The sequence below is a fragment of the Erythrolamprus reginae genome, chromosome Z (genome assembly GCF_031021105.1).
Source record: "Erythrolamprus reginae isolate rEryReg1 chromosome Z, rEryReg1.hap1, whole genome shotgun sequence".
Lineage (NCBI taxonomy): Eukaryota > Metazoa > Chordata > Lepidosauria > Squamata > Dipsadidae > Erythrolamprus > Erythrolamprus reginae.
The window spans coordinates 83,815,500-83,841,572 of record NC_091963.1 but is presented as its reverse complement, the minus strand read 5'-3'; the positions used below and the strand labels follow the sequence as shown (position 1 = coordinate 83,841,572).

The window sequence follows — 26,073 nt, the reverse complement described above, 5'->3', positions numbered from 1 at the left end:
AATTAGTTTTAAAATGTTACAAGATGTCAGAATGAAAGGGTGCTTTGAACTGCCAAATTGTGAGATTTATTTATTTTTTTATTTAATTCAATTCAATTTTTTAATGCCGCCCTTCTCCTTAGCCTCAGGGTGGCTTACAAAATGTTAGCAATAGCACTTTTTAACAGAGCCAGCATATTGCCCCCACAATCCGGGTCCTCATTTTACCCACCTTGAAAGGATGGAAAGCTGACTCAATCTTGAACCGGTGATGAAATCTGAACCACTGACCTGCAGATCTACAATCAGTTTTAGTGGCCTGCAGTACTGCACTCTACCTGCTGCGCCACCTTGGCTTTTATTATCAAGCTACAGCAATGACTTAAATTAAAGAATGGATAATATTGAGAAATAAAAGATTTATTATGCTAGAAGGACATGATTTACAGACAAGATGGCACGCATTTGTATGGTATGAGAAAAAAAATACATGGGTACTTCCAGAGACATAGTATAAAGAACTCATTGTTTGCAATTTGGGAAAAATTGAAAAATAAACACTATTTCAATGTACCTTTCTGGATCTCACCAACAGAAGCCTAGACAAACAAGGCATAAAGATAGATTGGTATAGGTATATTCAGTTACAAGTGGGATACGATAAAGATTTCAAAACAAAAGATATCAATTTTCAAAAAACAAAATTGGATGAAATTATTTTTGGTCCAGATGAAAATTAGATTTTAAAAAATCTAAATTATTTGTTAACAACTGAATTAGAATCTGAAAAAGTTAAAGATACAATGATTAAACGGATGAGGAACATAGGTCATACAATAGCTATAGATACGTGGCAGCAATTATGGGAGAGAAATTACAAAATGACAATGTCAACAGAATTTAAAGAAAATATGTTCAAAGTAGATGGGACACATCAGGATTATGGACAAGATAGATGGCATACGTCAGGATTACGCAAGTGGCACAGACAGCTGTAGATACTCTTATGCGAGCTCCGATATGAAAATTTGAAAAAAGTGGAAAACATCCCCCAAAACACCATAAATCTCCTTTAAAGATAAGCAGAGCTGTATAGCAATTACAGAAGTTCAAAGCGAATCTAAGATTTATGGATGCAAGGGAAGACTGACTTTCTGAACTTCAGATTGTGTCCCCTTGTTCTTGTGTTCACAATAGGAAAGTGAACACAAGAACAAGGGGACACAATCTGAAGTTAGTTGGGGGAAAGATCAAAAGTAACATGAGAAAATATTATTTTACTGAAAGAGTAGTAGATCCTTGGAACAAAGTTCCAGCAGACATGGTAGATAAATCCACAGTAACTGAATTTAAACATGCCTGGGATAAACATATATCCATCCTAAGATAAAATACAGAAAATAATATAAGGGCAGACTTCTATGTTTCTATGTTTCACAAGGTGAGTACAATAAATCTTAACAAAGGGAATAAAATGGCGGAAAGAGGAGATCCGGGCCTCAGGAAAGTTGAAGTGAAATTAGATAAATTGCTTCAAATTGTTGGATGCTTTGAAGAAAGAAGTGGAGGGGTGCTGGCTACCCTTTTCCAAGATATTAAAAAAGACTATTTCCAACAGAATGTTAAAAATACTTGCTGGCATGGGTGTCAAGATAAAGGAGTGTTTATGCATATGCTTTGGAAATGTCCGGTAGCGTAGAACTTTTGGCAAAAAGTGCAAGAGGATATTAACAGGATGTTAAATATACGATGGAAATGGCAGTATTAGTTAAAAGCAATGTGATGGGAGAATTTAGAGAAATAAAACAAGCAGTGATAGAAAGCGCTCAGGCAGTAATAGTCTTGGGTTGGAAAGATACAACAAAATGGACAAGGCAAAATTGGTACCGGTACATGGTGGATCATATTCAATTTGAGATTATGGATAAAAGGATGAATTTGGTTAATGAAACTGATTTGTGACAACTGATGGAAAGATGGGACCAGGTAAGATGATATAAGGCTAGTAGAATCCGAGACCAATTTAAAAGGAATAAATTGGAATCACTTTATAATATGTAAACAAATATCTTGCTTTTGAGTTAAAATGGTATATATAAGGAACACCCCCAATTTGTGGTGGGTTGTGAATGTTTGTCTGGTGGTGGGCACTGATCACAGAGCACTTGCTGTATGTTGTTTGTGTGTTCATATTTTATCAATAAAAAAATTAATTTAAAAAATGGCATACGTCACCAGAGAGATTAGCAAAAATGTTTAAGAATAGTTCGAAGAAATGTTGGAAATATGGTTGTGTACCTGGTTCATTTTATCACATATGACGGACTTGTACGGAAGCACAAAGATCTTTGAAAGTAATTCAGCATTGGACTGAGAATATATTGGAAAGGACTATTGAGTTAAAACCAGAGACATTCTTGTTGGGAATTTTACCAGAAAAGTTTAATATAGAAGAAATATATTTAATTGTTCATATAGTAACGGCAGCTAGAATTGTTTATGCACAAAACTGGAAATTGAAAAGGATACCAACAGAAAGAGAAATAATAAGGAAGATTATAAATTGTGCCGAAATGAACAGACTTACTTTAAGACTTAAAGATAAAGAAGATTCAGCTTATTATATTTTACAAATAACTAAAATATATGGATAATTTTTTAAAGTGAAGTAAAAGATTGAAAAAATAGCAGATGAAAAAAAAAGAAATGGTGGCAGCACTAGTTGCCAACGTAACACAAATTTAAGATAGTTTATGTTTTATATTATTCTAGCTATTTGTATTAGAGAATTAGCTAAATGTTGGAATGAGAGTGGTTTTCTATTCTATTCTATTCCTTCTCTGTCTCGCTCTCTCTTTTCTCTCTCCCTTTCTCTGTAAATAATGATGAATATTTATTTATTTATTTATTATTTAGATTTGTATGTCGCCCCTCTCTGCGGACTCGGGGCGGCTCAATGAATATGGGATTTATAGAATGTTAGATACTGAGGTTTTATTTTTGTTCTTTTCTTTTTTCTCTCTCTATTTTTCTTTGTTCTTGATTTTAAAGTTTAGTACTACTTTTAATGTTAGAGAGATGGAGTTATGGGAAGGGAGGGGCAAAGTAGAAAATAACGAAACTCCTTAAAGCACATTAATGATATGGAAATTTGGCATATGTGTATTGTTGGATATTGGCATTGTGTTTTGTTATTTACATATGTTTTATCTTAAAGTGGAGAAAAATTATACCGTGGAAAACCCCCCCACACAGAATCAGTCTTCTCTAGGTCCCATCAGCCAAACAGTGCTGGCTGGTGGGCCCCCAAGGAAGAGCCTTCTCTGTGGCGGCTCCAGCCCTATGAACCAAATGCCCCAGAGATTTGGATCCTCCCCACCTTACCAGCTTTCCGCAAAGCTATAAAGACACCGCTGTTCTGGCAGGCCTGGGGCCACTGATGATTGTGACATCCGACCATGAATGATGAGTGACTGAGAGAGTATATGTGTTTTAATGGGGATTTGCTAATGCTAATTTCTAATACTGATTTTTATTTGTTGGAAGCTGCCCTGAGCCCTTCAAGAGTTGGGTGGAATATAAATAGAATAAATAAATAATTATTTTTTATTTATTTGGTGATATTTATATGCTGCCCTACTCCAACAGGAATCTGGGTGGCTTACAATAATTACAGCAACTAAAAACAATATGAAAGTGAGATAATACATTCAATCATTCCTAATAAATAAATATCTTAACTAGACATTCAAGCTTAAAGCTCATCTGAAAATGTCCAATTCCTAGTCAAATACAATCCAATCTCCAGGAGAAAGGCAAGAGAAATAACTCGTGTTTCATAATCTCTTAAATTTCATAATCTTTAGATGGGTGTTATATTTTTTAAATCCATTCTCTGCAACGGTCCAGAAGGGGCAGAAATTAAGTGCCCTTCGTCCATCCTGGTTAGCCCCCCCCCAAAAAAAATTACTATGATATTAATACAGTGTATATCAACATTTATTAACTTCAGTAGGTTTGAACAACCAAATTCTTTTCTACTATTGCAAAATTTCTTAGAACCTAGCAGACATCAAAATAATTATCTCACCCATTTGCCAAATTGGTGGCCTCTCTCATCTGGCCTATTGATCTATTAACCAAGTCTGCCTTTCTTTGGTTATAGACAGCAAGAGCTTGCTGTACTGCCATAGGAACCATCTTCTCAAACAAATCTATAAAGCAAAACACTACAATTAGTAAAACAGATTCTTGCCTTCTCACCATTATTATCACCAAAATTACTGAACATTTTGCTCCCCATTATTTTTTTTCATAAAACAAGATCCACAAAGAATCAATATGTGAACGTTAGTAGTTTCACTTATACTGAAAAACATGAATAAAGAGGTCTGCACTAATGAACAGCCTCAAAATTCCAAAATGATATAATTCCAAGATGATCTAATTTTATTATTATCCTATGAAACAATTGAACTATGGAATTATACAGTAAAGCCAAGGGTTTTTTTAAAATATATATGTCTTGAAACCATCAGTACTTATAATGTGAAGGCAATGTCACCAAAATAACTCACATATTGCAAACTAGACATGTAACAGTGATCTTGTATCACCAAAAATGCAAACTTTACATGTCTGTTTCAGAAGACTTGTAGCCTACTTGATAATATTTTACTTTGAGTTTTTAAAACAAAAGGATTACTAAAACTGTGTAGAAGACAGCAGATTATAGATTTCATTTGCATATTGTATATTCTTTGAAGCACCCATAACATGTATACTTAAAACCAAATTGGTATTCATTAAGAACATACCAAATGCTTTTCCTTGAAAATAAGACCTATGCAAAAATAGCATGTTTTTAATATAATCTCTATCCCCCAAAATAAGCCCTACTTAAAAGCCTGGGCAGCCAACTAGTCACCCATCCTGTCTAGGTTGCTTGCAATGCCATGGGCACAAGGTGAAATAGGGTGGTGGCGGAACTGCCCCACGCACCCTGCACCAGCTTACCTCATGGTTCCCACAGCCAGGCCATCCATGCCCGAACACCTGCTTCGCAATGCCATGTACAACAGAAGCACATTTTGCCACCAGCTTGCTTGCAGCCGCAACAGAGAAGGAGCTGAATGGTGTCGTGCTGCCGTGCCACAAGGCAAATCAGGTATTGGGACATGGATGGCCTGGCTGGGGGAGTCCTGAGGTAAGCTGGTGCAGGACGTATTGACCAGCTCCATTCTGCCTGCCTTGTGTTGGCAGCACTAGCACATCAGATAGCCTCCTGTCCTGCTGCAAACTAGCAGAAGTACATGAAAAATAAGATACCCTCCAAAAATACGCCCTAGTGCTTAAAATAAGACTTGGTATTATTTTTGGGGAGCAATGGGTAGTTTAAAAAATTTACTGCTGAACTGATATGGACCAGTCTGCATTTGAAAAATACAAGTAAAAGCAAAGCTAATCCCACTACCACTAGGTTGACATTCAAAAGCAAGACAACATAAACAACTTTAAATTCCAAAATCAGAATGGGATTGCTGAAGTCATGTACCCAATATTAGAATGTAGTGATAATCACACTTACCTGTAAATTTTTGACTCAAAGGGAAAGTAACAGGAGTTGCTTTCACAAGACTGACTTTTCCTATTGGCTCAAGATCTTTAAGATCAGGAACTCTATCATGATAGATGAAGTCATTATCCTTCTTTGCAGCAATAAGTGCACGGTTGATTTTATCAGACAAGTCCTTAACATTTATATATTCATCATAACGAGATGTCACTGTTTTTACAAGATCAGCAGCATGCTAAATTAAAAACAAAACAAGCTGAAACTAAGAGTTTTGTAATAACCGAATACAATATTTCCATAACATTTCTGCATATTAATATCATTAGTTGTCAAATTACAAAGGTGATATGCATAATGTCCATGAGTTGACATTTATATTTTACTCAGAATTTCCTAGTGTATCTGTTTTGTTGAATTTTGTTTTGGTTTTCCAAATGCCAGTTATAGTAAATGGCCAGGTACTAAAGAGTTTTTACATATAAGGTTCACAACAACAAATTATTTTGAGTATTTAATAATCAATTATTTCTGTACTGTGTTTTTAATGAATGGTTTTAGTTCAGGCTGTTTTATTTTTGTTTTTAATTGTGTTAAGTTAGTATCAGATTTTGTTAAAAGCCATCAAGGTCTGCAAGAATGGGTGGCTATAATAAATTTAATAAAAAGAAATACAGTGATCCCTCGAGTTTCGCAATCTCGTTCTTCGCGAAACGCTATATCGCGATTTTTCCACCCGATGACGTCATACGTCATCACCAAGCGTCACTTCTCTGTCTCTTTCTCTTTCTTTCCTGTCATTCTCTGCTTCAATCATTTTCTCATTTCTCTTCCTTCCTTTCTCATCTTTCTCTCTCTTTCTCTATCTTGCTTCTTCCTCTCTCACACTCTCTTCCTCCCTCTCTCATCTCTTTCTTTCCTTCTCTCTCTTTGTCTATCTCTCCCCCTCTTGCTCTCGAGCGGCCGCCTAGCAGCTGATCTGCTCGGCAGCGCAGCACCAGCGAGGAGCCGAAGATCCGGGTTTCCCCACCCGGATCTTCGGCTCCTCGCTGGTCCCCAATTCCGCCAACATCAGGCTCTCCACATGCCCTTTCGCCGTAACACGAGAGCCTTCCGAAAATTCTTTCCGAGCGCCTCAGAGCAGCACCCCCACCCCTCTTTGATTCCCTCAACCTGCCCGGCCCCTCGCTCCCCTTTTCCACACGCGCCACCCAAGAAACGGTTCATCCCGTCTGGGCTTCCCCCCCTCCTCTCGCTCGCTCGCGCTCCCCCCATCCGCGTGCGTATTGCGCGCGTGTGCACCCAGGCGCCTCCATCCCGGCGGGGACCGCAGCTGCGGGACTACCCGTCATCGACCCTCCTCCGGCAGCTTCCTCCCGAGCCCCCACACACATACGACGGAGAAAGCGGCCACTTCAGTCTTTTTCCCGGGGGGTCGTCATCAAGCTCACCTCCAACCGAGAGAGGAGTCCGCGGTGCTCCGGCTGCCGTGTCTCCTTCTCCCTCCTCCTCCTCTTCTTCCCCGCTCTTCCATCCTCCGCCGTTGAGGTCGCCAGGAAGGGAGAAGAAGAGTCAATGAACGGCGCCAGCCGCCTCCTCGCCCAACGCAAAGCGCGAGAGCCCAGACCCAGAGGCAACCCGCTCGCTGTCCACGGCGCTTTTAGTTTCTCCTCCCGGAGGCGCGCTCGGCGCTTGCTGCAGTGGGGGAAGACCCAGGGAAGGTTCCTTCGTCCGCTGCCCACGGAAAGGGGAAACCCGGATCTTCGGCTGCAGCGAGCGCTGAGCGCGCCTCCGGGAGGAGAAACTCGAAGCGCCGCGGACAGCGAGCGCCAGGAAGGGAGAAGAAGAGTCAATGAACGGCGCCAGCCGCCGCCTCGCCCAACGCAAAGTGCGAGAGCCCAGACCCGGAGGCAACCCGCTCGCTGTCGACGACGGGTAGCCCCGCAGCTGCGGTCCCCGCCGGGATGGAGGCGCCTGGGTGCGCGTGCACGCACATATGCACGCGGATGGGGGGGGAGAGCGCGAGCGAGCGAGAGGAGGGGGGGAAGCCCAGACGGGATGAACCGTTTCTTGGGTGGCGCGTGTGGAAAAGGGGAGCGAGGGGCCGGGCGGGTTGAGGGAATCAAAGAGGGGTGGGGGTGCTGCTCTGAGGCGCTCGGAAAGAGTTTTCGGAAGGCTCTCGTGTTACGGCGAAAGGGCGTGTGGAGAGCCCGATGTTGGCGGAATTGGGGACCAGCGAGGAGCCGAAGATCCGGGTTTCCCCTTTCCGTGGGCAGCGGGGAAACCCGGATCTTCGGCTCCTCGCTGGTGCTGCGCTGCCGAGCAGATCAGCTGCTAGGCGGACAAAGGAACCTTCCCTGGGTCTTCCCCCGCCGCCCAAGCAAACTCCACCATCTTCGCATGCGCGGCCATGGAAAAAAGGGTGCGCATGCGCAGATGGTGTTTTTACTTCCGGAACCCTACATTGCGAAAAATCGATTATCGCGAGGGGTCTGGGAACGGAACCCTCGCGATAATAGAGGGATCACTGTATCTTCAAGTTATTTTAGCATCTTTCACAACATTGTGCTTGGTCAACCTAAATAACACAGAAATGGGGAATCCTGATTAGTTTCATCTCATTTTCTTTAACTGCCTTATTATGGAGCTTGAAAAAGCAAAACATAAGACAAAGAACTTTGGGTTATGAGTATCTACAATATTTGATTAAGTTACTAGATTTATCTGCAGGAAAATCTAACTATTTTCCTTGCTTCCTTTCCCTGCTTGCTTAAAAGTCTGTGCTGACCACTGTGCCCCCATCTTCACCCAAATCTTCAACAAATCACTAGAGATGTGCTATATTCCTTCCTGCTTCAAACGCTCTACTATCATTCCAGTGCCGAAGAAACCCTCCATTAAGGAACTGAATGACTACAGACCATTTGCTCTAACATCTGTAGTTATGAAAACCTTTGAAAGGTTAGTGATGCTCCACTTGAAAACCATCACGGGTCCACTGTTAGACCCCCTGCAATTTGCATTCCGAGTAAATAGATCGACAGATGCTGCTGCTAATATGGCTCTACACTACATCCTTCAACATCTTGAATCTCCAAAGACCTACGCTAGGGTCCTCTTTGTAGACTTCAGTTCAGCATTCAATACCATCATACTGGACATTCTCTTAACCAAACTAAATCAGCTAGCAGTACCTGAACACACTTGTAAGCGGATCACAAGCTTCCTAACAGACAGGAAGCAGCAGGTGAAGCTAGGAAAAATCACATCAGATACATGTACAATTAGCACAGGTATCCCCCAAGGTTGCGTACTCTCACCACTTCTCTTCTCTCTATACACTAATGACTGCATCTCAAATGATCCATCTGTTAAACTACTGACGTTTGTAGACAATACAACAGTGATCGGACTCATTCGAGACATTGATGAAACCGCATACAGATGGGAGGTGGAACAACTATCCTTGTGGTGTGACCAGAACAATCTAGAACTGAACACACTCAAAACCATAGAAATGTTGGTAGACTTCAGGAGAAACCCTTCCACCCTTCCATCTCTCACAATACTAGACAATACTGTATCAACAATAGAGACCTTCAAATTTCTAGGTTCTATCATAGACCTAAAATGGTCACCTAACATCAAAAACATCAAAAAAGCACAACAAATAATAGTTGCTGATACAGTTTTACATAGGAATCATTGAGTCTGTCATCTGCATCTCTATAACTGTCTGGTTTGGTGCTGCAACCCAACAGGAACAACACAGACTTCAGAGGATTATCAGAACTGCAGAAAAAACAATTGCTGCCAACCTGCCTTCCATTGAGGTCCTGTATACTGCACAAGTCAAAAAGAGGGTGGGGAAAATATTTACTGACCCCTTGCATCCTGGACACAAACTGTTTCAACTCCTACCCTCAAAACATCGCTACAGAGCATTGCACACCAAGACAACTAGACACAAGAACAGGTTTTTTCCTGAACGCCATCACTCTACTTAAGAAATAATTCCCTCAACACTGTCAGACTTTTTACTAAATCTGCACTTCTATTTCTACTAGTTTTTCTCATCATTCCTATTATCCCTTTCCTCCCACTTAGGACTGTATGACTGTAACTTGTTGCTTGTATCCTAAGATTATTTATTTATATTGATTGTTTCTTCACTGCTTATTTGACCCCTGTGACAATCATTAAGTGTTGAAACCACAATTCTTGACAAATGTATGTTTTTCTTTTATCTACGCTGAGAGCATATGCACCAAGACAAATTCCTTGTGTGTCCAATCACACTTGGCCAATAAAATTCTATTCTATTCTATTCTATTCTATTCTATTCCCTTTGTCCAAGATATCTTTTGTACCTAAGTGTTTGGATGCCTTAAATAATTTATCAGCAGCAATCTTGGAAGATAATACTACAGTACAAGTTTTTACGACCACACTGTGGGCGTGGCTTATGCAGAATGTCCTGCATTTTCTTTCAACATCTTTCAATTGGGAGCTCCATTTTCGCTACCCCAGTGCACCCTCCCTAGTCCAGGCAGCAGCCCACCCCTGTGAATAGGTGACCCAATCTGTTCTGTGCTATTGTGTAGTTTATTTGTTTGTGGCACTCATGTCAACATTTTGGAGCATCTAATATTTATATCAGCAAGTATACAGCAATTGTTTCCCTTGTGGTGGCTTTTTGAATATTCCAAGTGAAACTTTGAACATTGAAGAATTAAGTTACCATATTTTTTGGAGTATAAAACTCACCTTTTTACCTCCAAAATGAAGGTGAAAACTTGGGTGCATCCTACACACTAAATGTAGCCCCACCCAATCATTCCCACCTTTGGTCTCTGTTCCCCATTTACCAACCACGTCTCCTTGCAGCAAATAGCACAGAGCCTGATTAGCAAAAGCAAGTGACTATCAGCTTCCCGACCTACAACTGATTCAGCACAGGTAGGCCACATGTTAGAACTGAAAGTGAAACTAGCTACAAGGAGGCAAATTGCTGGGAGTGGGACGGTTGGCAACACTGGACTGCTGAAACTGCAAAGAGATAAGTCAATAACTATAAATGTCAATAGAATTTTCAAATTATTAGACTTATTTTTTAAAGACTGCTTTATTATTGTTCTAGACAACTTAACAAAATGAAGCTTTTTAAAATAAATGCTTGATCTGAAGAGGCCCAGTACTATTATATTTAGTATTTTAGCATTTTAGCCCTAACCATACATCCCCACACTTTGGTCTCTGCCTGCCAGCAATTTACCTGCTTGCAGCAAACAGCAGCAGTGTCTGATTAGCACAAGCTACTGATTATTTGCTGACTGAAGTTGCTGGCAAGCCCACATGCTAAAATGAAAGTGAAACTAAAGGTACACGGGGAGACAAATTGCTGCAGGGAGAGGCAAAGGCTAAAACTGCCTGTTTATTTTTTCCTGCAAGGAGGTTAGTCAATTACTATAAATGCCTATAGAATGTTCAAATTATTAGACTTATTTTTTAAAGACTGCTTTATTAATGCTCTAGACAACTTAACAAAATGAAGAAGCTTTTTAAAATAAATGCTTGATCTGAAGAGGCCCAGTGCTATTATCTTCTTTTAAATAGCGAAGAAAACTTCCAGAAAGCCACATCAATTTTAAAGATCTGTAAAAGTATAGTCTGAAATATAACAGTGTCCTCCTTTAGTATTAAGATAAGGCAGCTGAGTTAAACCCTGACTTAGTCATGTATGGGGTAGATCTATTTAAATAATTGGGAAGAGTTAATGTCACCACATTTAAGAAAACTTTCTGGCATTAATATACTGTACTGTTATAATATAAATTTCTCCAATTCTTTGCTATTTTTATGGGTCTCACACACACATTCACAGAAATACACCGCAATGTGTTATCATCTGTACTTTTTTCTGCAAATTGCTGGGAGGCAGAGGCCTTTTTTTCTTGTTTTCCTCCCTCAAAACTAAGATGTGCCTTATACTCCAATGCATCTTATACTCCAAAAAATATGGTACTAATGAGTGAATCAGGTCCTCAGCAGCAAAAAATATTCTAACCAATTCCTCTGGTTAGAAATTTCTTATAGCCACTCTGAGTCTAGTGAAATATCTAGAGATCTTTGTCTGTCCATTTCCAAGTGTCAGCATTTTTCATACAGGATGCTTCATTTTTTTGTGATGTCCTACTTATTTCTAGGTGCTATCAATTGCCTCTAGTAAAAATAATAAACTAATTTACGTAGAGAAGCTCTCAGTAAACAAATTAAGATTTTTCTTAGTGAATTATAATTGAAGACTATATTATTTCTTTCCTATGAAAAATGTTACTCACTTGCAATCTTGTGATTTCTTCACCAAATTTCTTCTGTTGCTTTGCCAGTACAGATTGATGGTACTCTGCATGGGCTTGCATTATGCAATGCTTTGCAGCCAGAAGAGGGAACACCTCCTGGAAATAAAAATACTGACCAAGGGAAAAGTCCAACCACATAAACCATCACAGACAACATGGGATGCAGGAAGAAAAGGAAGAAGAACATGACATTAGACATACCCAATTAATGTTTTAGATAAGGCTTGGGAGATGAAAGATACCAACAGGCAGGGATTATATTTAATGGAATTATGAATATTAATCTGAACAGTTAAATTCAGGAAATGATAATTTGATGATTTTTTAAAAAAATCATCCATTCCATCATTCAGGTTAGTTTAGGAAAGATTAAGAATTTGAATATGCCTTAGAAACTAGGGCGAGGATACACTAGTTCACACATTACATTTATGAATCCAAGTTACACAAACTATCTAGATCATAAATTATGAAAAACTAGTTTATATAAATCACCCAGTTAACATTCTTGAGAAAAAATGAATTCACCCAAAGAGAAATGGTGTCACTAAACAAGCTTAAGCACATGACTACATATAAAAAGGTAACATGATCCTTATAGTAAAGATATACAGTGATACCTTGTCTTACGAACTTAATTGGTTCCAGGACAAGGTTCGTAAGGTGAAAAGTTCGTAAAATGAAACAATGTTTCCCATAGGAATCAATGTAAAAGCGAATAATGCGTGCAAATCCTTCAGGAAAATCCCAAACTTTAGAAGGGAGGCGAACAGAGGGCAGGGAGGAGCAGCGAAAGGGGGAGGGTGGAAGAAGCAAGGCTAGGCTAAAGGGTGAGTGGGAAGGAAGAAAGGCAAAGGGGGCGCCCCTCCCTTTTCTTTCTTCAAAAGACACCCTTTCAGTGCCTTTGCAAGCACTCCGTTCTCCTAGCTTTGTTAATGCAAACTCTGTCTCCAAGCCGCCCCTCCCTTTTCTTTCTTCAAAAAAGAAAAAAAAAGAAACCCCTTCATCCCAACAGCAGTGGCTTGTGTTCGTAAGGTGAAAATAGTTCGGAAGAAGAGGCAAAAAAATCTTAAACACCGGGTTCGTATCTTGAAAAGTTCGTTAGAAGTGGCGTTCGTAAGATGAAGTACCACTGTATAGGAAATTGCTAATTTCCATAGATCAAAAAGAGATGTTACAAGTGCCATATAATACAATCTTAATATAGTTACTGAAAATGTTTTAATTTATTTACTTGCAATAACTATCTAAAATGTTTTATATTTCCATTTGCTATTTTATTGGAAATACCTGCCCTTCAAGAACATGAAAATGAAGTACTTATCATCAGAATACTTTTGGCTTGTCTATTAATATAGTATTACAAAAGATATCACTAAACGATAAGCTGTCATATAAATATCAACAAAGCTGCCAGCTAATAGTGAAGAAAAAGTGTTGAGTGTTTCTATCATCTGCCTTCGGCCCATTTTCAAATAAATCTTTTTCCTTAAACATGCACATCCATTTCAAACTTGAACTTCTATTGGTATCTTGAAAGTCAATTCTACAATCAATTTAACCCCTAACAGGCTAACTTATTTGTTCATACCTGTCTTTATTATTTTTACAAATAATTCAATGTGGTTAACATATTCAATGCAGCTTCTTCTTCCAATTTCCTCACAACTTCCCTGTAAGGTAAGTTGGTTTGAAAGTGTGTGACCAGACCCAGGTTACCCAGCTGGCTTTAATAACTAAGTTGACCCTTGAATTCATGGTCTCGTCTTTCTAGCCTGGTGCCTTAAAGAAGGTACAAGTTTGATTGCTAATAAATCTTACACTTTGTTACCTGAATTAAAGGACCATGAATTAATGTTCAGATGGCATGATTATTTATGGTATAATAAAAGTAAAGTTAATGTTGATTTTAATAATCATTTTTTTAGATGTGCCATACTAAGAGTTTGGAATAAATATAAAGCAGGGGTCTGTACGAAGTTGCCTCTTTGAGTGTCACCCCAGGAAACTTTCTTTAGATAAGAAATGGTAAAGAAACGGCAAAGCCAGACTGGTTGATATATGGTAAAATTTTATCTTTCAACTCTGGTGACTCAATATTAAAAGAGAGGGAAGAACTTGAATCAGAAGGTTATGTTTGCCATTGGTTTACCTATCAACAACTGAAAGAAAGATTTTAACTGGATATAAAGTGTTATGGATTTAACTTTGTTAAAAATGAATTGGAAGCTTTATTATTTGGAAACGATGAACATCCTACTTAGCAGTAGTGACTGTGAAAGGGATCTCAGAGTCTTGGTGGATAAGCAACTAAATATGAGCCAGCAATGTTTAGCAGCGGTTAAAAAGGCCAACACAATCCTAAGCTGTATCAACAGGGGGATACGCTCCAAGACCAGAGAGGTATTAATACCACTCTATAACACCTGGTCAGACCACGCCTGGAGTATTGCATTCAGTTCTGTTCACCACACTTCAAAAGAGACATAGAAACTCTGGAGAAGGTGCAGAAAAGAGCAACCAAAATGATTAGGGGACTAGAAACCAAGACTTATGAAAAGAGATTGCTGGAACTGGGCATGGATAGCCTGAAGAAAAGAAGGGCCGGGGGGGACATGATAGCAGTCTACAGGTACTTGAGGGGTTGTTAGAGAGGAGGGGGTCACACTGTTTTCCAGGGCACCAGAGGGCCAGACGAGGAACAAAGGTTGGAAGCTGACCAAGGAGAGATTCAACCTAGAAATAAGGAAGAACTGATGGTTCCTGATGGTCAGGAACAGCCTGCCAGTGTAGGTTGTGAACTCCCCAACTTTGGACATTTTCAAGAGGAGATTGGACTGTCATTTGGCTGGGGTGCTGTAGGATTTCCTTCTTAAGCAGGAGGTTGGACTTGATGACCTATAAGGTCAATTTCAACTCAAACAAACAAATAAACAAACAAATAAGTAAGTAAATAATTAAATAAATAATTAATTAATTAAATAAATAAATAAATAAAATATTATCACTAAGATCTATAAAATTTTATTGAAATTGAATTTGGAAAATGAACATGTAAAAACATTGTATGATTCAGTGGGCAAGGAATTTTTGATATAATGTGATGCTTGAACAATAGGAAAATACATGGATGAAGGGATTAAAATTTACATTAAATTATCATCTAAAAGAAAAATTTCTATAAGATGATGTATCTGGTATTTAATATCAGATAAGTTATCTAAGATGTATAAAGGTATGTCAAATGAATGTTGGGAGTGTAAAGAAGGGATTTTTTAATCATCTATGGTAGACATCCAGTAAAGCAAAATAAAATAAAATAAAAATAAAATTGGAGTATGATTCATCTTTTAATACAGAAAATTTTGAAAATGAAGATAAAGATGAAACCATTTTTTTTCTTTTGAGTCTAATGGAAAAAAGATCTAGAGAAAAAAATTGAAACTTCGTTACTATAGAAACATGGAAGATTGACAGCAGAAAAAGACCAAAGATCCAAAAATATTCATCGAGTCTGCCCTTATAGTATTTCCTGTATTTTATCTTAGGATGGATTTATGTTTATCCCAGGAATGTTTACATTCAGTTACTGTGGATTTACCAACCACGTCTGGAAGTTTGTTCCAAGCATCTACTACTCTTTCAGTAAAATAATATTTTCTCACGTTTCCCCCCCAACTAACCTCAGATTGTGACCCCTTGTTCTTGTGTTCACTTTCCTATTAAAAACACTTCTCTCCTGAACCTTTAACATATTTAAATGTTTCGATCATGTCCCCTCTTTCCATTCTGTCCCCAGACTATACAGATTGAGTTCATTAAGTCCTCTTCCTGCTTGTTATATCTCTATGTAGCCAAGCATTCTAGTTGCTTTCCCTAATGCCTGACCATACTGTTCACCCATTTTGAGACTGTCAGAAATCACTACCCTTAAATCCTACTCTTCTGAAGTTTTTGCAAACACAGAACTGCCAATATAATACTCAGATTGAGGATTCTTTTTCCCCAAGTGCATTATTTTACATTTGGAAACATGAAACTGCAGTTTCCATTGCTTTAACCACTTATCTAGTAAAGCTAAATCATTTGCCATATTACTATATATGTTGACAGCAACAAGATTATTGTATGTATAAAAATGGAAGGACATTTTGATCTCTACCATGGACAAATGATTGCAGAAGTTAATGAAGTTGATTGAAATGGCAAAATTGATATTTTAATTGAAGGAAAAAATATTTTTTGGAGTATAAGACGCATCAGAGTATAGTATCACCTTAATTTTGGGGGAGCAGAACAAGAAAGAAACAATTAGTGGGTGGGGGTGGGAAATGATTTTCATGGGGGCAGAAGAGGGACTTGGCACCGAAGGCTCCACTCCCAATTTTGGGTGATGTGTACTGAAGTGCTGGGCAATTTGTGCCGGAAGACCCAGGTTATTTCAATACCTGATTACTATTTCAGGCTTTGTGCAATCAGGTCAATCACTTTCCTCCCCATTCCAAAAATGGAGCGTGCAGACATCAAAAAAGAACATTGTTTTTCCTCCCTGATTCCAAAAATGGAGCATGCAAAGCAACCACTTTGGTCATGCTGATGGATGATCTCTGGAGGGCACGGGATAGTGGTAGAGTGCTGTACTGCAGGCCACTGAAGCTGATTGTAGATCTGAAGGTCAGCGGTTCAAATCTCATTACCAGCTCAAAGTTGACTCAGCCTTCCATCCTTCCGAGGTGGGTAAAACGAGGATCTGGTTTGTGGGGGCAATATGCTGGCTCTATTAAAAAGTGCTATTGCTAACATGTTGTAAGCCGCCGTGAGTCTAAGGAGAAGGGCGGCATAAAAATCAAACAGATAGATAGATAGATAGATAGATAGATAGATAGATAGATAGATAGATAGATAGATAGAGGTTATTACTCTATCCTAGTGCTTCTTGACCTCTCAGGAGTCTTCGATACCATTGAACATAGTACCCTTCTGGGATGACTGGAGTGGTTCGGAGTGAGAGGCACTGTTTTATGGTAGTTCTCCTCCTACCTTTCTGGTCGCTCGTAGTCAGTGTTAGTGGGGGGGGGGCAGAGATCCACCTCTTGGCCCCCACTCTGTGGAGTGCTGCAGGGGTTGGTTCTCTCCCCACTACTATTTATCATTTACACAAAGCCACTGGGTGAGATCATCCGACAGCATGGGGTGAGGTACTATCAGTATGCTGATGATACCCAGATATACATCTCCACCCAATGCCAATTCAGTGAAGCAGTTGATGTGATGTGCCTGTAAGCTGTAAGGGTCTGGATGGGAGCCAACAGGCTCAAGCTCAATCCAGACTAGACTGAGTGGCTCTTGGCATTCCCTCCGAAGAACTGCTCCATCTGTCCGTCCATTGTTCAGGGGAGGAGACTCTGATCCCCTCAGACAAGTCCATAACTGGATCCACAGCTGAACCTTGAACACCATCTTTCGGCTGTGGCCAGGGGACTTTTGCCCAGGTTTGCCTGGTATACCAGTTGCGGCCCTATTTGGACACAGAGGCCTTGCGCATAGTCACTCAGGCCCTCATTACCTCCCGTCTTGATTATTGCAATGCGCTCTACATGGGGGTACTTGAAGAGTGTTTGGAGATAGTCCAGAATGTAGCTGTGCAAGCTGTTATGGGTATACTTCAGTATGCCCATACAACACCAACACTCCGTATGCTGCACTGGCTATCAATTAGTCTCCAGTCACAATTCAAGGTGTTGGTTATCAACTATCAAGCCCTACATGGCTTATGGCCTGAGAAGTTTGAATTAATTAAGAAGTGTGTTAAGTTGAAATCACATTTACTAAAGGAAAAGATAAACAATAGTCACAAACGTCCCAAGTCATATTTAATTACAATACAGTGGTACCTATACTTAAGAATTTAATTCGTTCTGTGACCAGGTTCTTTAGTAGAAAAGGTTATAAGTAGAAGCAATTTTTCCCATAAGAATCAAAGTAAAAGCAAATAATGTGTGCAAACCCATTAGGAAAGAAATAAAAGCTCGGAATTTGCGTGGGAGAAGGAGGAGGAACAAGAGGGCAGTCACCGCCAAAGGAAGAAGGTGAGGTGAGGTGAATCAAAAAAATCCAAAACTTTATGGCTTTTTTTTTAAAAAAGAGGGACTTTGAGGCAGCGAGGGGAGCACGCACCTCCCATATACCCGGCATGAGACTGCCTCCCATACACTGCGCCAGAGAGAAACCCAGGTGGATGAGAGGGGGGAACCTCCTGTTCCTTTGACCGAAAGGTGGCTGCTGCTACGTGCTTCCTCTTCCTTTCCATGCTGAAGGGCTCCCCTGTCCTCTTGCTTGCTCACTCGTTTGTAGTTGCCGCCTTTCCTTTACTGTGGTGACTCCTTGGTTTGGCTGAAGCCGAGTTGATCTGGCTGGGGCGAAGCGCCCCCTTTTGCCTTTCCACGCCCAGACATTCCGGGAGGCAACTTCGCATCGAGTGTATGGGAGGCAGCACGAGGTAGTCACCACAGTGAAGTGGTTTATTCCCTCTACAAGCACCCAGAGAAAGGAAAATGCTTCATTTGCTCTGGACTGCCAAAGCCTGCTTAAGCGCCATTGAAAGGCTCCTCTGGCAGCCCAGAAAAGCTCGAGATGGCCAGGATTAAAGAGGGAATGGCATAAAACTGGCCAGGCCTTTGTGCCGCTCTCAAATTTCCTGGGGAATTTTTCCGGGCTCGGGTTCTTAAGTAGAAAATGGTTCTTAAGAAGATGCAAAAAAAATATTGAACACCCGGTTCTTATCTAGAAAAGTTCTTAAGTAGAGGCGTTCTTAGGTAGAGATACCACTGAACGTATATTTCTTATACAATATACTTTTAGGTTAAATGTGGTAAGCCGGGAATGGATTTATGTGCTTCCTAAGAGGTACTAGAAATTATGTATTTGTTTCACATGTTGTAGTTCAAAATTAACTACATCTCTTCTACAAGCCAAAAGCCAAGCAAGGATTATAAAATATTTGAAAATATCACTGATAGCTTCAAGTCAGTAGCTATCTCAATGTATCATATTTGTACTACTTTTCTGCTGTCTTCAGTATGAAATTACCAACCTTGGGTAAAGTATCCTTGTACTGGCACTGCTTGAATGCATCACCATAGTAATCAGCAGCTTGATTTGCAAGTTTAGCTATGATTGCATCTTTCATTTTATCTAAATAAAAAAGAGTATGTGTCAGTTTTGAAAAATTGATCCAGTATTTTTACATGTGCAAAATCAATGAGCTATTTACTGTCACCAGAATTTAAAGTTCTCCATTATTTTTGTAAATCAAACAGCAACAATATTGGACTGTATAAAATATTATTTTAAAAAATAGTACTTAGATTTTAGTTGAAAAACAGACTTCTAGAAAATGCATAAAGCTAAATTAGAAACATAGAAACATAGAAGCCTTTAAGAAAATTGTTTCTTAAAGGCTTCCCTCAAACAATAAATTATTGAATGAAGCTAAAAGAATAGAGAGTTTCCTTCTATGAAGCAATCTTAATGGTAAAGTTCTTTCAAGATTTGCAAACTTTTAACTTTTGCACTTTAAATAATGCATTAAAATAATAAATAAAGTATTGTCTAGCCTTAATTATAGTATGATTGTGGCTGGTTATCTTGTATGATTGTGTATGTGGTTATTTAGATTTAGATTTTAATTTCTGGTAAAAATAAGGTTATAAAATCTATATATTTCCATTTTATATTACATACCTCTGGTAGCTTTCAGGAAAAAAACTTCTTGACCTTGAGCCAGAGTGATAAGACTTAGTGTGCCAACTGTATCTGGAGAAATATCAACTGTAGGTTCTCGGTTTAATGAAGAGAGGACGGTATCTTTAATATGTTGGAAAGCACCACTGGCAAACTTGAGAAAATAATATATTTTATTACATTTTATAGCTAAATACTATAGTGAAAAACCCTACAAAAAAGACATTCCATTTAAGGCACTGTTCGTACTGCATTTAATTTAATTGGATGCAAATTGGATGAGATAGACTTAGGCTACTATAACAAGTTTTTACTTATTTCTGCATCTAAGGATGTTAGAACCTCACTGATGTCAATACAATTTAAATTAGCTGAGAAGAGGAAGTAGTTCTCAATCTTTTCAAATTGATGGTACATTTGGAATTAACATGTTGTTAATGATTCTTTAAAATGGCTACTAAGTATTTGTCAACTCACAAATAATTATCATTAGGATACAATTATTCATTTAGCACATATTTAGAATACAGGTCATTCTTTGTCAAGTGGACCAGGTGTCCACTTGACTAATTTTTGCAGTCTTATTTGAAAAAAACCCATCACATCATAGAAAAAAATGTGCTCTTTCTAATAAAATTAAAATGAAGATGATAGAAGGTGAGAAAACAGAGAGCTCTGTTTCATCATCTTCAATCATTAGAAAGATCACTTTTTTTTCTATCGCTCTCTGTTCAATCATCTTCAATTTTATTTCATTAGAAAGAGCACGGTCTTTTCTATCATATATGTTTGTTTTTGTGATGGTTTCTTTTCAAATTAGGCTTCAATTTCAACTGGTCCACTTGACAAAGAATGACCCATTCTATCAAACTGCATTGCCTGTAATTCGCCCCGTCATATCTCTCTTTCTCCTCTCTCTCTCTCTCTCTCTCTCTCCACAAACACACACATTTGATTGTTTGAAAGGGACAAAAAAATAGCCAGAAACATCTCCAGGCACCCGGGAGAGACAGAACTCCTGGCCCTCGCTGAATCAGCTGATCTCTTGGCTATAACTAAGGGGCCAAGGTGACCGGTGAACGGAAGGGCTGCGTCCTGGGCTGGCCACACTCACTCTCTTCACTTGGGCTTATTTTTGGAGTAGACCTTATATTAGGCTTAGTCCAAGAAAAATCAGGAAAGATCTTACTTTCAGGATGGTCATATTTTGGGGAAATATTTTTAAGATACATTCCTAATGTTTGAACAATATAACTACCAAATTCTAATAATAAGTTAATCATAGAGAATAATTATACCTGATAATATTTAGCAGCAGCTTTCATCCCTTCATCACTATCAAGATTCTGTTCTGATGCTATTTGACTGGCCAATGCTCCACAATTAAATAACACGCATGTTTTCTCATAGCCTAAACTTGCCAGAGCTGAAACAAAGTGCATACAAATCAACATTCTTACCTATAAATCAGACAATAATGGAGCCTATAGTAATTAATAAAAGTAAAAACAATAATAAGCATACATCAATGAATCTACAGATCTATGGAATTCATTAAATAAGTTATACACAATTCTTTTTAAAAAAAATCAAAATTAATATACGGTAAGTTGATTTCTAGGTGATCTAGTTGCTAATAACTAACCTTAAACTTTTATGATTTGAGATGAAAATATTTAAATAATTGTTACTGCAGTCATATCATTGTGCTGTTTGCCTTTACGGGTTCTGGATAAACAATAACTATAAGTGCATATAGAATGTTCAAATCATTAGACTTATTTTTTAAAGATTGCTTTATTATTGTTCTAGACAACTTAACAAAATGAAGAAGCTTTTTAAAATAAATGCTTGATCTGAAGAAGCCCAGTGCTAGTATCTTCTTTTAAATAGCAGAGAATACTTCTAGAAAGCCACAATTTTAAATATCTGTAAAAGTATAATCTGAAATGTCCTGTTTTAGTATTAAGTATTAGTATTATGATAAATAAGGCAGCTGAATTAAACCCTGACTTATATAAATAATTGGGAGGAGTTAGTGTGATTACATTTAAGAAAACTTTCTGGGATTAATATACTGCCATAATGTACATTTTTCCAATTCTTTGCTAGAGTGCAGTACTGCAAGCCACTAAAGCTAACTACTAGATCTGCAGGTCAATGGTTCAAATCTCATCACCGGCTCAAGGTGACTCAGCCTTCCATCCTTCCGAGGTGGGTAAAATGAGCACATGGTTTGTTGGGGCAATATGTCGGCTCTGTTAAAAAGTGCTATTGCTAACATGTTGTAAGCCGCCCTGAGTCTAAGGAGAAGGGCGGCATAAAAATCAATCAATCAATCAAACAAACAAACAAATAATAGTGTCTCTGTCAAGGTTCCAACAGATGCCCTAATTAACTTATGAGACTCAAGTCAAGCAACAGATTTCGAGTCTCCAGCAGATTTTGGAGTTCTCCAAAACAAGTGAAACCCTTTTCTGACAAAGTTGTAGTTCAGAGCAAGGCGTCTGTAATCCCTGGAATTACAGACGCCTTGCTCTGTAGTGAACATTTGTAAGGGACAATTTTATTGGCAGTTTGTGTTCAATTTTTGAATTCCAGGAGGTGGGGGAGATATTACTGGCTGTAAGGGACAATTTTATTGGCAGTTTGTGTTCAAGATGTAAGGGACAATTTTATTGGCAGTTTGTGTTCAAGCACAGACCACTCAGATTAGGCTGGAGTGGGGCTAGACTGGGAAGTATAAAAAGGAGGGTAAAGCCATTTTAAATTGCACTTTCAGATCACAGAGATACAGGACAGAAAGGTAGTGGTCCGCGCGCCGAATGGTGCGCGAATCATATAACTATAAACCATAATTAGCAAAGTTTGATAGCAATAGGGGGTGTTGATTTTCCTGCTAAGTACTTGTATCTCAATACATTGTTAAGATGACTGGCTTGGTGCAGTGTAACACTTGTTTGGCTGTTGTGTTCCGCAGTACCTTGTGGAACTTGAGGTGCTGCCCTCTTTGCATAAGGACATCTAGTTTATATGGCGAGATCTCTAGATTGCAGTCCTTAGTTTGTAGCTTGCAGGCAGAAGTGGAAAGATTGTCCCAGCCACTTGCTGTAATGCAGCCATGTGTGCAGCCTCCACTTCCACAGCGCCCCCCGAGGAGGAGGGCTGTGTGGACAACTGTTGGTTCCGGAAGATTACATGCAGTCGAGCAAAAACATAGCAATTTTGGTCTCTCTGTATCAAATTCCTATAATGTTCTTGCAGATTTAAATAGTAAGGATGTTGTAGGTATTAGCAAGGCCCCTCAGGCGGAGAATGGGGGGATGTTCAAAGGAGAAGTTGTTGTAAATGAGGTGCATAGTGTCACCAATCCATCAAGTGCAGTTAGTAGAAATAAAAAGAGGACACATTTTTCTTGTGGGTGACTCGACTGTTAGAGGTGTTGATTTGGGACTGAGTAAGGATGTGGTGAAGCTGATGAGGTGTCTCCCAGGGGCCACTGCCAGCAGGGACAGGAGGTGGATTACAAACATTGTCAAGGCTATGAGTAAAGGTAAAAATGTTAATGTGGTGGTGCATCTTGGCACCAATGATTTGTACCAGAGAAATGTTAATGTAGTAAAAAGATATTTTCAATGTCTAAGTGTGGAGCTGGGTAAAATAACTGATTCAGTGACTTTCTCAGAGGTGTTACCAGTTTGTGGCCAGGAGGATAAAACAACTTGTATCAGAGAGTTTAATGTGTGGTTAAGGCAGTGGTGTAAAGCTGAAGGTTTTGGCTATGTAAGTCATGATGTCAGTAGGTGGTCTAATAGGGAGTTGTTTAAGAGGGATGGTTTGCATCCATCATACAGAGGTACCCAGGTGCTCGGTGAGGAATTCAGAACTTTTTTGGACAGGCATTTAAACTAGGTAAAGGGGACAGAGATGTAACTGATGTGGATTATTTCTGTCCCCGACCAATGAGGATAAATCAGTTTCTGGAAGCTTATGAAAAGGGAGATGTAAATAGAATAGATGTAGTTGTTGATAATAAGGGGCAAACTAATAATGAAAATAATGTTCTTCGGGTAATGTGCACGAATGCTCGAAGCTTGAGCAACAAGCTCTGTGAGTTAATGGCCATAGTATCTAGAGATAATTTGGATCTGGTTGCCATAACTGAGACATGGTTTAAGGATTCTAATGAATGGGAAATATCCATACCAGGATATACACTGTATAGGAAGGATAGAATAGAGAGAAGGGGAGATGGAGTAGCCATTTATGTTACAGAAAATCTAAAAACAACACTAATTCAAAATACGTGTAAAGATCTGGAGACTCTCTGGATTTGCATGCAAAATAAAGACGGTTCTGTCATTAGAATTGGGGTGATCTATAGGCCTCCAGGGCAATCTGAGGAATATGACAACAAGATGGTGGATGAAATTACCCAAATGGCAGTAAAGGGAGATATTGTGGTTATGGGTGATTTCAACATGCCTGATGTTGACTGGAATATCCCCAGTGCCCTTACATACAAAAGTAAGAATATAGTAGAGGCCTTTACAGGAGCAGCTCAGACACAGCTGGTTAAGACACCAACTAGAGGGGAGAATGTTCTAGATTTAGTTTTTACGAATGGGAATTGGGTTTCAGAGGTCAAGGTGGGAGAAAATTTAGGTTGCAGTGACCATCTATGTTTGTGGTTTGATGTAAAAACTGATTGTGAGCAATCCTATACTGCAACCAAAGTATTGGATTTCAGAAAAACAAATTTTAATGCAATGGGGGAATATTTAAATAATGAATTAAAGGGGAGGGATAAAATGGCAGGAGCGAGCACCCAGTGGACTGTATTAAAAAAGGCCATCTTAAAAGCCACAGGACTGTATGTAAGGCAAATAACTAAAGGTAAAAGGAAGTAGAAACCGCTATGATTTAGCAATGATGTAAGGGCTATAAATGAAAAAAAGGCTGCCTATAGGAGGTATAAAGAGTCTGGAAGTATAGCTGATAGAGAGGTGTATAGAATGAGACAGAAGAAGGCGAAACAGATAATATATGCTGCTAAAGCCTCAAAAGAGGAAGAAATTGCCAAATCTGTAAAGAAGGGGGATAAAACCTTCTTCAGATATATTAGTGATAGGAAGAAGAAAAACTGCAGCATCATGAAGCTTAGTACCGGGAATAATACATGCATTGATGGGAATAAAGAGATCGCTGACCATTTCAATAGCTACTTCTGTTCAGTTTTCTCAAAAGACACCTTACAAAATAATACTATAGAGGGATATAGCATTGCTTCCAGCTGTACGGATTCAGCTCCAGTGATCTTAGAAGCCGATGTCTTAGAAGAACTTGAACGATTAAAGATAAACAAGGCAATGGGTCCAGATGGCATCCACCCCAGAGTTCTTAAAGAACTCAGATCTGTCATTGCTACCCCCTTGACTGATTTGTTTAACCAATCCCTGTTAACAGGAGATGTTCCTGAGGATTGGAGAATGGCCAGTGTTGTGCCTATCCACAAGAAGGGCAGTAGAGAAGAAGCTGGTAACTACAGGCGAGTTAGCTTGACATCAGTTATAGTTAAAATGATGGAGACTCTACTCAAAAAGAGGATAAATCAGCACCTAAAAAACAATAACTTATTGGACCCAAATCAGCATGGCTTTACTGAAGGCAAATCATGTCAGACTAATCTCATTGATTTCTTTGACTATGTCACAAAGGTGTTGGATCAAGGTGGTGCCGTGGATATTGCCTATGTGGGCTTCAGCAAAGCCTTTGATACGGTTCCACATAAAGAGCTGATAGATAAATTAGTGAAGATTGGACTTAATCCCTGGATAGTTCAGTGGATTTCAAGTTGGCTGAAGCATAGACATCAGAGAGTTATTGTTAATGGCGAGTATTCTGAGCAGAGACAGGTTACAAGCGGTGTGCCACAAGGGTCTGTTCTGGGTCCTATTCTTTTTAATATGTTTGTGAATGACATAGGGGAAGGTTTGGTAGGGAAGGTTTGCCTATTTGCCGATGACTCTAAAGTGTGCAATAGGGTTGATATTCCTGGAGGGGTCTGTGATATGGTAAATGATTTAGCTTTACTAGATAAATGGTCAAAGCAATGGAAACTGCAGTTTAATGTTTCCAAATATAAAATAATGCACTTGAGGAAAAGGAATCCTCAATCTGAGTATTGCATTGGCAGTTCTGTGTTAGCAAAAACTTCAGAAGAGAAGAATTTAGGGGTAGTGATTTCTGACAGTCTCAAAATGGGTGAGCAGTGTGGTTGGGCGGTAGGAAAAGCAAGTAGGATGCTTGGCTGCATAGCTAGAGGTATAACAAGCAGGAAGAGGGAGATTGTGATCCCCTTATATAGAGCGCTGGTGAGACCACATTTGGAATATTGTGTTCAGTTCTGGAGACCTC

At 39.1% G+C, this 26,073-nt stretch overlaps 1 protein-coding gene across 2 annotated transcripts in view; it reads right to left on the bottom strand.

Annotated features, from left to right (window-relative positions):
- Positions 1–26,073, bottom strand: part of PDCD6IP (programmed cell death 6 interacting protein) — a 151,810-nt gene that overhangs the window by 65,067 nt on the left and 60,670 nt on the right. Inside the window, exons 4-9 of one of the 2 annotated variants that reach the window (XM_070727508.1) lie at positions 20,955–21,082; positions 19,657–19,810; positions 19,007–19,107; positions 11,893–12,009; positions 5,567–5,789; positions 4,070–4,193 (exon numbers count right to left, since the gene is read on the bottom strand). In XM_070727508.1, the coding sequence (XP_070583609.1) occupies positions 4,070–4,193; positions 5,567–5,789; positions 11,893–12,009; positions 19,007–19,107; positions 19,657–19,810; positions 20,955–21,082 (847 nt within the window). Of the gene's footprint in view, positions 1–4,069; positions 4,194–5,566; positions 5,790–11,892; positions 12,025–19,006; positions 19,108–19,656; positions 19,811–20,954; positions 21,083–26,073 lie in introns of both variants that reach the window. The other variant, XM_070727507.1, reaches the window with a different exon arrangement.